The sequence below is a fragment of the Centruroides vittatus genome, unplaced genomic scaffold (genome assembly GCF_030686945.1).
Source record: "Centruroides vittatus isolate TY-2023 unplaced genomic scaffold, ASM3068694v2 contig_538, whole genome shotgun sequence".
Lineage (NCBI taxonomy): Eukaryota > Metazoa > Arthropoda > Arachnida > Scorpiones > Buthidae > Centruroides > Centruroides vittatus.
The window spans coordinates 611188-625275 of NW_027122316.1; the positions used below are offsets into that span (position 1 = coordinate 611188).

Genomic DNA, 14088 nt, shown 5'->3' on the forward strand with positions numbered 1-14088 from the left:
TAAAAGTAGGAAAAAGTTCTTTTTAACACAAAAGGAACCTAAAATTGTGCTGTTTATACATTAAGTTGTTAGAATAAGCATTACAAATTTAATAAAAGAAAGTCACCCGTACGGCCATGTAATTGTCTGTATTTTATCTTAAATCTGCTTTCATTTGGATGATCAGAATAATTTTAGTGATAATTAGAGTCGTATAACTTTTGAGTCGGAAATTTAATGATTGATGGTAATCTCTTGTTAAGAAAAAATGTGATTATAAAAACATACTCGGTTTATAAATGGTTCTTTTAAATTGATGTTTCCATTGCAGTTCCTCCAGATATTTGTTTATTGGGATGCGTCTTCTGTATTTTGGACTATGATCGACACGTCGAAGGAAGCAAAATTGCCATATGGAAAAAAGTAATTATAATTATTTTATAAATAATGAAATTATATATAAAAAATTACGCAGACAGAACCACTTACGGTGTGATAACGAAACGTCGAAAAAATATTGGAAAAAACAAACATTTTCGAACCCCTTCTGGGCTGTGCATTGGGTTCTTAACCATTCCTAGATGGGTATTCGATTAACAAATGCCGTTTAAATAATGATCGTTCGATCGTTAGCTTCTAGCTTAACAAAGTAAGAGTGCCTACACGTTAGCTAGAGAAGGCTGTGCACACCCTTCTCACTCCTCACCTGGAGGGATATCCTTACACCATCACTAGCCCAGTGGAGTTTATAACACAATTGAAATAAGTCACCTCCCCCTGTTACATCACGGTGTTGGACTTTAAGTCCTTCTACCCCTCCCTTGAGCTACCTCCCACTTTCTGTGCAGTCAGGGACATCTTATTTCATATTGTTGGGGATCATGCATTACACAACCAAGTGCAAAAAATGGCACAATTAATTTGCTATAACTTGGTGTTTCAATTTAATGGTGTTATCTACACACAAGGTAGGGGGGGTCCACACGGGCAGCCCAGTTTCAAGGAACCTGTGTGAAATGGTTGTGCGACAGTTAGAGAACAAAGTCCTCTCTCAATTCCTCCCCAACATCCGATTATATAAGAGGTATATTGATGATATTGTTGTTTTTTGGAAAACCGTACTGGATGTAACAACCTTTGTCGATTCTTTTAACAATAATCCCTACGGGTTGACACTGGAAACAATCCGACCCTACAGAAGTCCACTTCCTAGATATAAATATTAGAGTGGAAAGCTCGGGCATCCACACTTTGGTGTATCATAAGCCAGGATCTATGTCATCATACATTACAGTAGGGTCCTGCGATCCGGCTTCATACAAGACTTTGGTCTTTAAAGCCTTAATCAGAAGAGCCTTTACACATTCTTTTAACACCCAGGCTCGCCAATACAGAACTGGCGTATATAGACGCATAGCCGCAGAACACAGTTATCACAAAGGTATACGTAGGCTGATACGACGTTATCATTGCATACATTTGGAAAACGTGCAGAAGGTAGACCAGCCGATTGATAACCAACCAGAAGACATAGAACGCATCCACATCATCTTTAAGCCATACCTAAGATCTGTATATGACAAGGTTGCTAGGAAATGCGAGATATGAATCGCTTTCAGGAGGTGCCTTACTATTTTTCACATCTTACGTAATGGGAAGGACCCTCCTAACCCAAGCAGATGGCCCAGAATCTATAGTGTCCCAGTGAAGATCTCCAATGATACTCCTGTTGACTATTGCGTCAGTGAAGATCTTTACGATAATCCATCTCAAGTTGGTTGCTAAGACTCGAGAATGTTCTTACGTTGGTTCGTAGAAAAGTACACCTCCACACTCAAATTATACACTATTTACAGTTTATTTACAATAGGTAGAATATACAAGCTTGAAAACAATATATTTACTAGATAACAACAGGTGGTGTCTTACGTATCAGCTTGACCTTCGGGAACTACAGTATTATACTCTGGGGAAAACTCACTTGTCTACTTGCGGAAGTCTACTGGGGAAAACCAGTCTACTTGTGGAGTTGGCTCAACTATATGGCCCATCCAGTCTCCACACTTACCTGTTCCTGAGATTATCAGAGGAGAACACTCTATGTTCAGCGGGCTGCCCAAGTGCCTGAGACTACTGTATTTTCAGTCTCTTGGCCTTCTCCCAGTTTCTCTCGCCACTCTTACTATTTAAAGAGTTTTTGGATGACAACTTCCGACCAATCAGGATTCTTCCTTTCCTCGGAAGCTTTCCAAAACATCGGCTCTTCTCCCGACGAAACAGCTCACCGTAATGTCCGTCACTTGTTTACATTTTTTCTAGTAAGCTAACATGTGACAAACACATCGCCCGTCCACACACAAGTCCCATAAACAAAGACGATACTCCCTTTGTTTCCCCGACTGTTTACAAATACAACACCAGGTGGGACCAATTTACAAGATCATGTCACTTTTGTCCCTACTCTGTTAAAAGCGATCCTTTACAGTCCCTTTAAGGGATAATAGATGCAATAGGGACCTGACATATATAGGCTCTACTAAACAGTCCATGGGCATCAGAATACAAGAACATCAAGCGGATATTCGTCATGGAAGAACTTCCACGGCCCTCACTACTTAAGTAACAGATCCAGACATGGTATCTGACTTTTCCTCGCTGCGCCTCCCAATGAATACCTCAAATGGTTAGAGGCTATGCACATCTTTAAGTCCTCCATCAACCACATGTATACATTTTAAAGAGGAGATGGTTTTTTCATTGGCCTGGCAAGAGTTGATTCAGCCACTCATAGTATCCAGGCAGGCCAACTCATTGCGCATGCGCAGCATAGTTTTTGTAAATCGTTTCGAACTCGCAATTGAACGGTTATTTAAACGGCATTTGTTAATCGAATATCCACCTAGGAACAGTTAAGAACTTAACGCAGAACCCAGAAGGGGTTCGAAAATGTTTGTTTTTTCCAATATTTTTTTGACGTTTCATTATCACACCATAACTGGTTCCATCTGCGTAATGTTTTAAGTAATTTCAGTGTGGTGAGTAGTTATTTAATTACATTAAATTGAAAGAATAATATAGTGAACTGCATTGTTGTTTTGTGTGTTTTTTTTTTTGTCATTTATGAAATGTCTAAAGTGTTACAATAATGACTTTTAAGTACTAAATCTAATCTAGCTAAGGCGACAAATGGAGCCATTCAGTGTACAATATTTGATGACAATATAGATTCAATAAAAGAATGTAAAAAAAGAAGAATGGAAATCACAGGGACAACGTGCTGTATATTGAAATTGAACGAGGAAAACTAATTTGCATATTACAGTAGAAGTTTTTTAATCTGGTATCTGTGGGACTGGGTGGTGTCAGTCTATTGGGTGTTTGTTTATTTTTGGAAAATTCAATAAGTTATATGCTATCTGAATATTGCAGTTATTGCTATACAGTTTGTACTATTGCAAACTGCTAAATGTGTCTGATTTATCTTTAATTAGTGTAAATATGATACAGTGTATGACTATATTGTGTCAAGTTAATGAGCATGTTATTGCATAAAATCTACATTTATAATGAACAATTATTTCTTGTATATTAATGTCTTTTTAATCCAAAAATTGTTCGGTAGACTATCTCGCAGCATTACTAAATAACAATTATTTATTGTGATATTGTCACGATGCGTTTTTAATCATAATTTTAGATTATTTAATTTAAAATATATGCTCTCCACCTCAAACTAGTAGTGTCTTCCCCTGTACAGTACAGTACATCATACTTTTCCTTTAACAATAGAGTCATGCCGGTCATTTACCCTTTCAGGGAAACTTTTGAATTGAAATAACATGACTTCCGGTTTACATCAGAAGTTCATGACTAGTTAATTGGAGCCTCCCGATGAGCTTTCCACATCTCGTCTTGAATCATTTATTGAACACCATTCTCAAGATTAAGGAAAGAAAGACAGACAGACAGATGAGTGGGAATTTACAGGCTTACAATTTTTTCAAATTTTAGCCTAATTATTCGTGTGCATGTAATAATTACTTTCCAAACATGTGCTGTATACATATGGTTCAAAAAAATGAAACATGCTCCAAGTATGAGAAACTCGTTTTTAGATGCTCTGTCCTTGCATTGGCCTGTGCGAAAGAAAACACATCAGTCGTACATGTAACTGTATACAAGGTACGTGTAGTAGTTGGTTCTAGTGAAGTAATATTCATTTAACACAATACAATTTAGACCGGTCTCGACCACATGGCCCGAGATATCCTAATTTGCAGTCCCCGGGAATCGGCAGCATAATTTTATTTTCCCATATTTTTCCTTGTATTGTTATGCAACCCTAATTAATTTGATATTTGTGACAATGTTCAAATTAGATTATTGAAAAGAATAAACTGTTCTTTACTAATTTGAATATCACTAGCTTGTATTATTTTTGAGTGTAGCGTACTGGAAGTTATGAAATATGTATGTACTCGGTAAACTTAAATACTTCCGCTCCATAAGAAAAAATGCACATGGCTCACCAGAAGCTTATGAAGTTCAGTTGTGGCCCGCTTCCAGGAAAGATTGCTCGTCACCGATTCAGAGTATGTGTAATTTACCAAATTACAATATAGGTATTTAAAGTCCTCCTAAGTTTTTTGAGATGATGTTTATGGCTGGTAGTGTTACAGAATTGAGGTACCAGTACTTTATCTATTTCCGGTATTCTATTTGCTGAGTTTTCTCCAAATGATGGCTAGAGAGTAACTCGAGAATTACTCCTAAGCAACTTAAGTGAGATTCCCACAAATGGCGTTGTTGTGGAAGGAAGCTCTTTATATAGATGTCAATAGCGAGGACAAAATTCTTGTTAAAACCTGTAAACATTAGATAAAGCATTTAAGTCCACTCCTAAAAGACATTTGCGTGGACTTATTCACCGATAGTAGCATAAGCATGTATTAACACAGGAAAGCACCGACAAAAACAAGGTGTTATAACAATATGAGTAATTTTTCTTGATCCCGTAGTTGACCCAACATGTAGCAACACACACAATCATACACCCCATCTTTGCCTCATTTTCCTCCCAGTGTCTTTAGTGCATTGCATGTCCAAACAAATTCCGATTTGCAGAATATTAGCATGTCGGAGTATTATTGGACAGTTGTCGGATCGATGAACTTCTACTGTAAAAACACTTGTTTATGTTTTATTTTCTTTAATTTACTTTGTATATATTTTATCAAGAATACGTATAGGCTTAAAATTAATTTAATGTAGATATTTAGTTATAATTAATTGTCTGATGTTGCAGAAAATAGCTAGGATGTTGTCAACAATGTATGGCAATTAGCTTTTGATAGCGTTTCATTTAATCTTTTGCATTTGAAAGGTAGTAATTTTTCGAAGACAAATCCACATAAATTTGATAAACTTGCAAACTCCTAGCATATTTTTCTTGCTATTGTTCAGTACTTTATTAATTAAGATTTATATAAAAACATTTTATAGATATTATATGGCTTTAATATTTACGACGTATTCCAGGTGATAGAGCAGCACGGCGGTGAAGTAGAAGCCAGTTATAATGCTAAATGTACGCATATTCTGTGTGAAAATCAAAGGAATTCTATAGTTCAGCAGGTGCGTAAAATTTAAATTATCTAATTACAGAACTTAATAGATAAATTTAGACTACAACTAATAGAACCAGATAATAACAATGAACTTACACTGCACACCAAAAGTCAGCATAGAATACATTAGTTTGTTTTATACTGGATTTTGGATGTGCAGTATCTTGTATCTAATCACTACTATTCACAGTAATTTGAATAAATATGTGTATATATCTTATTTTTTTCTTATTTAGGCAATGAGAGAAGGAAAAAGATGTGTTACTGCATTTTGGTTAAATGATGTTCTGATACAGAAGAAAATGTTGCCGCCGTGGTTGGCACTCCATTTTCCATTTCCATTTTCTGAAGACAAACCGTGTAAAAATCAGGTAATTGTAGAATTCTATTACAAAATACATTAAATATTTGTTTAACGATTGTTGTATATGTTTGATGCGATAAAGTAGCAACCGAAAATTTAACAATTTTTGTATAAACTTTTACGAAATCCTTTTTCTTAAATTTCTAGATTATTACAATTTCAAAATTCGAAGGTGAAGAACGAGTACGACTAAAGCAAATGATAATAGCGACCGGTGCCAAATATACTGGATACATGACACAGCACAATACGCTTCTGATATGTAAAATGTGAGTCGTATCTCCGGTATACGAACAGAAATGTCTTATTTTACGTCGGTACGGCAGTTCTTTAATAAAATATTTAACATTTTTGTTTGTTTAGAATAAACGGCGTCAAGTGCGATAAGGCGAGAGATTGGAGAATTCCAGTGGTAAACGTTCAGTGGCTTCACGACGTCATGTTTGGTCACTGCGAGGCTCTACGCCTGCCGATGGCTCACAAATACCAACAGTATGACGTCGAGAACCACTTTAAGGTCGACTACGCACTCGTTCCGCATCTGATGGGTAAGATTAAATCAAAACTGTCATTAAGTTTTATCTCGAGCATTCGACGTTTCATTTTGTAAACTTTATTTAGCCGCTTGGAAAACTCCAGTCAAAATTACAGAAGAAACTTGGAAGGTAAGTAACGTTTTAAAAATGTTTTTATTCATTTATTGGTTAATTTAGTGTTTTAACTGTTTTTTTTATTAGTGGCACATCCAACTAGGTAAAATTTTTTTTTGTTTTTTGGTGACATTCTTACTTCTTCATATACTTTAATATGTATTATAAGTACAGGTACAGTTAGTTTAAATTCTATACAGTATTTTCAATAAAATGAAAAAGATTTACAATTTAAACAATACAATTTGTAAATATTAATTGCAATTACATAAGAATATACAATAACTTTTAATAATGCATGTAAAAATCATTAATAGTGCCTTTTATTACTATATTTTTATACACCCGACGTGTCGTTGCAGCAGCCTGGTGTGCCGCAGCACCCCAGTTGAAAATCACTAGGTTAACTTTTCAATTACCATGTAAAATCATTGTGATTTTCTTTAATTGTCAGAATTGGGAGCTTCTTCTTGGTTTAAGGACTAAATAAGCTTCTGAATTAAGAATGTATTTAAAGAGAAAAGTTTAATTGCATTTTATGTTTTTAAAAAGACCGTTTTAAATACAAAAACATTACATTTTATTTTTAATAACATATATACATCAACCAAATACACTAGTATTACAAAATATTCTGGCTAGAGGTAGGTGCTATGCTGCCATCTTGTGATAAATTTAGTGATTAGAATTAAATTACAGAGTATTGAGTTCAGTCCAGATTGATCTTTCTTTCTAGAATAATCTAAATTCATTTAATTATTTCTAAAATTCAATACAAGATGGCGGCATAACCGTCTACCTTTAGGACAAATTGCGTAATATCTGTATTATTAATTAGCCAAGTTCTAGCTGACTAGTTACTCCAACTCTATCATTTGATAATGCTGATATAAATGGATACAAAAATTTATTTACACTCTGAGTGCTATTTGTATGCTCTTGAACACACAATATGTTCTCATTTTGTTTTAAATAGCAAATAAGTTACTCAAAATTTCAGTTAAACTTGACAATTGTAGTATTGCCAATTACATAACAGTGTAACGTATGCAATGAAAGTTTGATTATGCCCGAGTACTGACAACCAAGACCACACTTTTTCTTCCACTCAAGATCTGGCGAGTTTCTCTTAATGTCAAGTGCAAGACGCATCTTGATTTTGGACACATTAAAACATGGGAATGTGCATCGTAGAATAGAAAAAACATACAGGATCTTTCAAAAAGAATAGCACTCATTTCGGAAAGCCCTGTACATTATATATGATATTTTTCCTTCAAACTATGTTTTGGAAACACTTGTAATGCATAAATCAACCAACAATACATTCAAACAGTTCTGGAAATTTCATTATTTCCTGTAATTTTGGAAAATTCAGTTTTTCCAGAATCTTGGATGATGAAAATAATTTCGGCAAGTCTGATAATTACAGAAAATCTATGCACAATTCAGATTAAATAAAGCTTTTCCTAAGAGAGAAACATAAAAAAGCACTTTAGTATACACAAAGTGTATTGATTTTTATTTAAAATTGTCGAATAATTAACAAATTAATCAAAAAATTAAAAAGTGTCGACCACGACCGTCATATCCGGTACATACTTCCAGAGGATCGTCGATCAAAAAATTGATAACCATTGAGCAAAACTTCTGTCGTTCTTTAATTTTTTACTCTTATTTCTAGAAATATTTACCCGGAGGACAGAATGCCCACATACTTGCCAAGGTCGGTGTCTTTGTTAATGCGTCATAAGCATTTTCTTGTAATTTTCTAATAAATTTTTAAACATTACAGAAAAGAAAAACGGAAGAAAAAGTCAACGGTCCATTACCAAAAAAATTTAGGTAAGTTTATAAATAAATTATAAACTTGTTCTTTGTTGTATTTTATTTTTTATTCTGATCTTTGACATCATTAAGATTATGCTCTCATTTAACTGTCAACATTTGAAATTTTGATATAAAAGTGTCAAAATGGGAAAGAATTAATAGTTTCCTCGACGAATGTGAGGTTTAGTCAGAACATCATGATATATTACTCCCATTATGAGTAGTAATAACATTAAATTATTAAAAATAACACTTTAGATTCTTGGGTCGGTTGTTTTTGCACGTATGAAAACCTAACAACCGGGATCCGACCAGATTACACCTTTGTGTAAGTATAAGATTTGGGATGTCTTTTGTTTGGGTCAGTTTGAACAAGCAGGATGTGACCAGAGCCCAGCCTGTACCATTATAACCACCCAACTTGTAGTTCTTTGTGAGAGATTAAATGAGAATTTCATGATTAGAGATCTTTACCCCCTATGATCCTAACAGATTCACCATTAAATGAAAGTCCGGGGCTGGGACTAATTATTTTATTTTGGGGCAAGGGTGACCGAGTCACCCTAGTAACCTCGGTAGTTACAACACTAGTTATAATTCAGTTGAAGTAAATATTAAATGATGATAATGGATGCAATTTGTAAACTCTCTGTCCCGTGAGCACTAAATTCGTGTTTCTTTTTTCGTGTCACTATGGGACGAGGATGGCACCCGATTCAAGTCAAACTAGTAAGGAAGATTTAAGAGCATCCAAATTCCAACCGGTCAGCCGGTGCCTTTAACGTCTCGGCTGTCGGCTGTTCTGTATACGGAAATAAAATAGCCATTTAATGTAATATGGCTATTTTCTAACAGAGTATTATGTTAGTTCCCTCATAGAGAGGCAATTTGAATATGTACCACCAGTTACCATTTCTCAATGTTTGACAATTAAATCATTTGATGAATGTGTAACAAATACAGATTGCAGCCGAGACTACACGGACTGAAAAGACAGAATTATGAGCCATGTTCTAATGTATTTCTTTTATCTATAATCTGTAAATTTCTGTGTTTCGAATAATTTATTAAAATTTAACAACTAATTGTTTTAGGCCAGTATTAGAAGAAAATATTCCTCTTACGACAAATCATCCGCCTCCAGACGGTGCCAAACCACACGTGATGTTCACCGGCGTCAAACAGATGGTTCAGTTAGCTAAGGTAATTTTTAATTTCTGAACGTGTAATAAAATAATTTTACAATATACTTAATTAAATAGTAGTAACAGAATCGATTAAAAGCAGAAAATACTTCTAAAAAAATTTCAGGTGGTGTGGCAACTCGGTGGCACCGTCACATCGGTACCGAAAGAGTGCACTCATCTCATTTCAAATCGCTTCGTTCGTACGGTCAAGTTCCTCTGTGCCATTAATGTTGTAAAATACGTCGTAACTAGTGAATGGTTAACCGAAAGTGCTAAACAGAATCGATTTGTCGGTGAGTTTTATTTGAAATTTATTATATTTAAATATCACATTACACAGTTGCTTAGATAACATAATGTGTCTTGTGAAGCAGCATAGGTTATACTTCATAAATAACAATTTCCTTCCTTTGTCTTAGCCGAGTCTGTATTCCATTTCACTCAAGTAAGGATTAGGGTATATTTCCAGAGGATAAAAGACATTTTAAATCGGTGTTACTCTACAAGTTCACTTTCTAATTCACTTTTTTCCCATAAGGTGCACTGTTTCCAAGATAGAGGTGTTACCTTTTGAATTTCACCGCTAGGAGTGTTGCAAGCAGCCTTGTCTTGTAGTTCACATTCCCTTTACTACAACTAAACATCACGTTCACACCTTCAGCTATCTGTGTTCGTCACCTATGAGTATATAAGGCCTTTACTATACACTCTGTATAAGAATTTTGTAAAATTTAATTCCATAACATCTAAAACACTTAAAACCTTCAAACAGCTCATTTGAAGACACTTTGTTCCTAAATATTTCCCAATTCTTTAATGATACCTTTTACTTAATTCACTGTAAATGGATTTCGTTGGATCTTAATTGTGATTTCTTTAATTAAAACATAATTTAAAATTGATTGTAATTATAAGAAAAACTTCCTCTTGACTACACGATGCCATTCTTTTCATAACAGACGAGCAACCGTATATGTTACACGATGTGGAAGGGGAGAAAATGTTCGGTTTCTGTTTGAAGCAGACGCTTCTCAGACAAAATAGGACGCCAATTTTTAAGGTAAGTTTTTAAATCCGAAATTAGTATAAAATATTACTTTTATATTTTCAATTTATCTTCTGTTTATCCATTTTACAACAGGGTATTGTATTGTTTGTTACGCCCGGAGTTTATCCCTCTCCCAGCATCTTGAAAGAGATAGTCGAATGCGGAGGCGGAACGGTGGTTTTGAAACGTCGGCCGACGTTCCGTCAGATAGCAGCTATGTCTCAGGTAGCGTTCCGTGCGACGTCCGTCATTTTATTTGTTCGCTTTCTCGATAATTTATATTAATTTCTCGTTATAGGCTGGAACGAAATTTGCCGTCATTACCTGCGACGGTGACTTGCATTTATGCAGAGATTATATTTTAAGAAAAATAGGTGAGTGTGACCGTTAGGTATCTTTTGAAAAATTTCCGAGGTTTAGATTTTAAAGAGTCCTTTCTTAAACTGGTTTGTAGGTGTTCACAATGCGGAATTCATTCTCACAGGAGTCATGAGGCAAGAATTAGACTTCCAAGCTTTTCTATATTCATGATAAATTGTCTGGTGATATTGATCAAAGTGAAAAAAATCTTTTAATATTCCATATTAACATTTAACTAAAGAATTCTCTATTATAGCTGTTATCGATTATCCTTTAATTGTTTTTGTTAAAAAAAATATCATAAAACAGTGTGATTAGTGGAACATATTTTGTAAAACAATTTTTCTAGTCACTAGTTATGACTATATACAGATACTACTGTATAATACAGTGTGTATATGCTGTATATAAATATATAAATTAACATGCTCTGTAGAAATGCAGTCAACTTCGCTACTACGCAGTCCAGATTAGAGGAAATCCGCTCCGTAATCTGCTTTAATCTGTTTTTGTAATCTTGACCAGTTGGCATTTTGTCTTTTATAATGGAAAATTTCTTTGGCCTTATGCTAATTTTCAAAAAAGCAGACATTTTAACATAATTCACAGATTGTATTTTTAATAAAAAAGCAACCAGACGTCATTAAATTTTTAACGACCGTTACACACGAGGCAATTTTTTAATCGGGAGAATGATCGGTTTGCCAAATTGTGGCGCGGTAGTAGCTTGGTTAATTTAAATTCTTCGAATTGGATTCCTTAATCGAGGGCGGCCGCTCGAGAAAAAAGTATTCCTTGCGTCGTTTTTTATATAAATTGTTGTTTCGTAACGTCTCGAGATGTTCACGCAGTTGTTAAAACTACGATCCTATCAAAAGATATTTAAATATAGTAAAAAAAATAATAATAAAAATAGATATTTTACGCTGCGATTTGTTTCCTCCGAATCAGATTTTGAATAACTTTTTATATTCCTATTCGTATTTTTTAAATTCTTTGAATTAGAACCAAAGATTACAATATGCAAAGATGAGAGTACAAAAAAAAACAAAGAAAATTCTATCATATTTTCGATCACGAACCTCCAACACTTGACATATCAGTACTACTCGTTTGTGATCGTTTAAGGAAAAAAACCATACATAACGATACTTATTTCCGTTAAATTAATAAATGAGCCATTTTCAAATTTAGCCATAGGGTTGTACAGTTTGTCGTTCTGTTTCTTTGTTTTGTCATTGATTCTTCGTCTGATTTTATGTGGTATTCTGTGACTTATTTAATATATTTATTTGTGCTTTCTTTTGCATACAAATTGTGTAATTTTAGCGAGTGATTTACAAGAGAAACTAGCGAACTATTTACATAAATGATATCGATCGTACGCGACAAATTAACTGCGCAGTCGATTACTATTAGCAGGTGCCTAATTAAACTCACTGAAATAATTTTATTGTTAATATGCCTTCACGTTGCTGCGTAGTTAAATTGTCATGCAATTAGAGTCTAATATTACGTACCGGAACTAGAAAATTACTACTATGCAACTTAAGTGTCGACTAGCGAATTTCCGTTTCTTATTTCGTCAAATTTCCATAAAGGTTTCTCTCGTTTTTGTAACAGAGTCGAGGACAACTCGATTAAAAATCTGGCACTTTCCGTCTTTTGTACGCCCGAGAGACTCGGAATGCTCGAAGACGCGCCAGATTGTGTCCGAGTCGCAAGCTCGACGGAGACGATTCCGAAACCTCTTCGTCGTGCGTAAAGCGAGCCACATTTAAATATATGTAAGCAATAATCGGAGAGCAGGTAGCAAATAGGAAAGTGTTCTCCGTTACCAAAATCAAATAAGTCTACCTCATTAGGTAAATGTTTCATTCCTTTCTTTGTATTGAGTTGGTAAGGTTATGTTAGATTCAAAACTCTTACATTCAAAATTTCCATTCAAAGCATAGAAGAGGATAGTTTATCTATGCATTTCGGAATTTATTTGTCAAAATTTAAAAAGTCGTGCCTTGTACTAAACTCTAAAATTTTGTCGACTCGTAAACTTTTATTATCGATTAAAAATATACGGCACATTTACGTACGTTCGTATTGCTGTTCGATTGGAAATTTTTCCGTTTTTGACGTTAATTTACCTGTGTTTACAAGTATCTCGATAAGTAAATGTTATGATAATTATGAGTATTTGAAATAGTCTTTCGTAGTATGTAAATGTTTAAAAAAAAAATGATAAATTTAATTCCAGTTCTGTAATTTTAAGTCGCACGTTTATAGTTTTGAGAATGTAATTGCATTTAAATAAAACTGGAATTTTTAAACTTGCTTTATCAACTATAATCTGTAAAAAAAGCTTGTGATGTAATGTTTTTATATGCTATTTGTGCAATGAAATTAAAAGTCTGACTACAACTGTATTTTGTGTCCTCATTTTTGCATGAGCTTTTGAAGCCAGTGTAACGTAGAATATGCGATAAGTATTTAAAGAGGCCCGCCGGTGGCCGAATGTCGGTAGCCGGTCGTGGGGTTGGCATCTAACAGAGATTGGCTGTGTGCAGTTTTCCAGATTCTCTCTACGATAAGCAGAGGGGCAAGTTTCCCACAAAAGTCCTCTTGAGTGGCACCTCCTCCCTGGCAGATTGTCCACGTGTTGCAATGCCTTATCCTCTCAGTCCTACTTAACGAAAAATCTAATTTAGAATTCAAACTGCATTGCTTTGACAAGAAAGTTACAGTGATTCCATGTTATTTTTGGAAGTCCATTGAGTCTTCTGAAGCAAAAATCATTGTGTTTTGAGAACAGTGCACGCTATTATTAATGGTTAGATGATTGAATGTGGTTGTAAATTTACCATCACTAATTTGGCTACTTTATAACTGCGCCATTTGGTATAGTTATGGAAGTATTCCTCACCTTTATGAAATCATATACAGGGTGGGCCAGCGAAAACGAAACGGCAGAGTGTTCGTGTTCGTCCAAGCAAATCGCTCGGACAGGTCGATTTTACTCTCGAGGGGACATCTTTTGCAATAAAGTTTT

The 14088-nt window shown here is 34.6% G+C and overlaps 1 protein-coding gene across 1 annotated transcript in view; it reads left to right on the plus strand.

Moving 5' to 3' along the window:
• Positions 1-13465, plus strand: part of LOC136978455 (PAX-interacting protein 1-like) — a 41519-nt gene extending 28054 nt beyond the window's left edge. The window contains 14 exon segments of the mRNA XM_067274161.1: positions 311-402; positions 5518-5613; positions 5843-5977; positions 6118-6239; positions 6334-6518; positions 6592-6635; positions 8305-8346; positions 8416-8465; positions 9545-9653; positions 9762-9930; positions 10597-10697; positions 10779-10910; positions 10984-11059; positions 11140-13465. Of these exon segments, the coding sequence (XP_067130262.1) occupies positions 311-402; positions 5518-5613; positions 5843-5977; positions 6118-6239; positions 6334-6518; positions 6592-6635; positions 8305-8346; positions 8416-8465; positions 9545-9653; positions 9762-9930; positions 10597-10697; positions 10779-10910; positions 10984-11059; positions 11140-11216 (1430 nt within the window). The 3' untranslated portion in view covers positions 11217-13465.
• Positions 13466-14088: the final 623 nt, after the last annotated feature.